The 1,352-nt window shown below is 31.1% G+C and overlaps 1 protein-coding gene across 1 annotated transcript; it reads left to right on the forward strand.

Moving 5' to 3' along the window:
* Window positions 1–446: 446 nt before the first annotated feature.
* LOAG_14198 (hypothetical protein) lies at window positions 447–982 on the forward strand (the record flags this gene model as incomplete). The annotated part of the gene is made up of 2 exons (XM_020448773.1): window positions 447–653; window positions 811–982. Coding segments are annotated over 2 exons (378 nt in total), but the record flags the coding sequence as incomplete, so codon positions are not given.
* Window positions 983–1,352: the final 370 nt, after the last annotated feature.

Here is a 1,352-nt window from a genome sequence, read left to right on the forward strand (position 1 = left end):
TGAATTCAGTATGCAAATTTTGTGTGAAAATTATGCATTTCAATGTTAATGTATTCAATATCCTAAAATTACGATAATTTAATTGGAATTCAAAATGTTTTTATATCACTCGAACATAGGAGCGATTATAGTATGGCGAAGTGGGCTTGCTGGAATGTGGTTGTATCAAGTGATCGTCATTGCTCTGTTATTGATATTACAGCTAAGATCAAATCAAATCAATCCGTATCACTTATCACTTTTCATACAACAGCATTGGTATAATAATGTATGCATTTGAAATTTAAATTTAAAAATTACATTTGCTGTTCCGTTTGCAAAAGAACAACGAGTTCCTTGATAATAGAATACGATTGGATTTTTTTCAACAAATCATTGTATTACTCTCAGTATTTCGTGACCCTAAGAAATCACAGCATGTCATTGACATAATATTAAAATTACAGATATCACTGATAAATCGATTAAACAATTGCAAATATTCGAAAGTGAGAGTGGAAGCAACGAAGAAGATCTTTATCATCGTTAGTAGAACAAATTCGTGTAATGAAATGATTAAAATGGTATTTGGCGCAAGTGTCGAAGTAAGAAGGAACAATTCGAATGTGATAGCATGGGTTATGCCATATAGTTACACCGAATTAATGGATCCGGTAAAATATCCTAATATAAGTTCAACAATATGTGATAAATGATTGATCAGCAACGAAAAATGATTTATCAGAAATCCAATAAGCCATGGTTAATTATAATTACTATATATTTTCTATTTATTTCATCGGTTTTATTTCATCGCAAAAAATATTGTAGCGGAAGAGATGTCGAGGTGACACATACTTTAATAATGCTACCAGAGTTACTTATGGATTAGCGAGAGTGGATTTGTTTTGCTTTAAAAGACGATCACGTTTAGGATTACGAATTTGGAAACGATCTGTTCATGAAAATAAGCAGGAAAAGCATGAGTATCATCCATTTACAGGTTTTCTTAACATAACTCAACTTTTACTAGAAACACTTCAACTATTGTCATCACTTCAATTTGTCACTGTTAATTTTGGTATTGCATAAAACGATAGGAAATTAGTCTCATCTTACTTTAAAACGCATTTTTTAGTTAATATCTACGGAAACAACGAAAGTCATTTTGCAATTACTCTTGGTGTACTGTTATATGTTGTGTTTGGACTCTGTTTTTTGGCTACTAATTTGGCATATCTGTCCGGAATATACACAGTCTATAATGGTACTGTTATTTCAGAAGTGAGTTTTTTCTTTATAATCATTACGAATGCAAACATATAGATATCAGGAAAGAGAGGAAGGAGGAGCTAATAAATATAGTGTTATTC

The sequence above is a fragment of the Loa loa genome (genome assembly GCF_000183805.2).
Source record: "Loa loa unplaced genomic scaffold supercont3.824, whole genome shotgun sequence".
Classification (NCBI taxonomy): Eukaryota; Metazoa; Nematoda; class Chromadorea; order Rhabditida; family Onchocercidae; genus Loa; species Loa loa.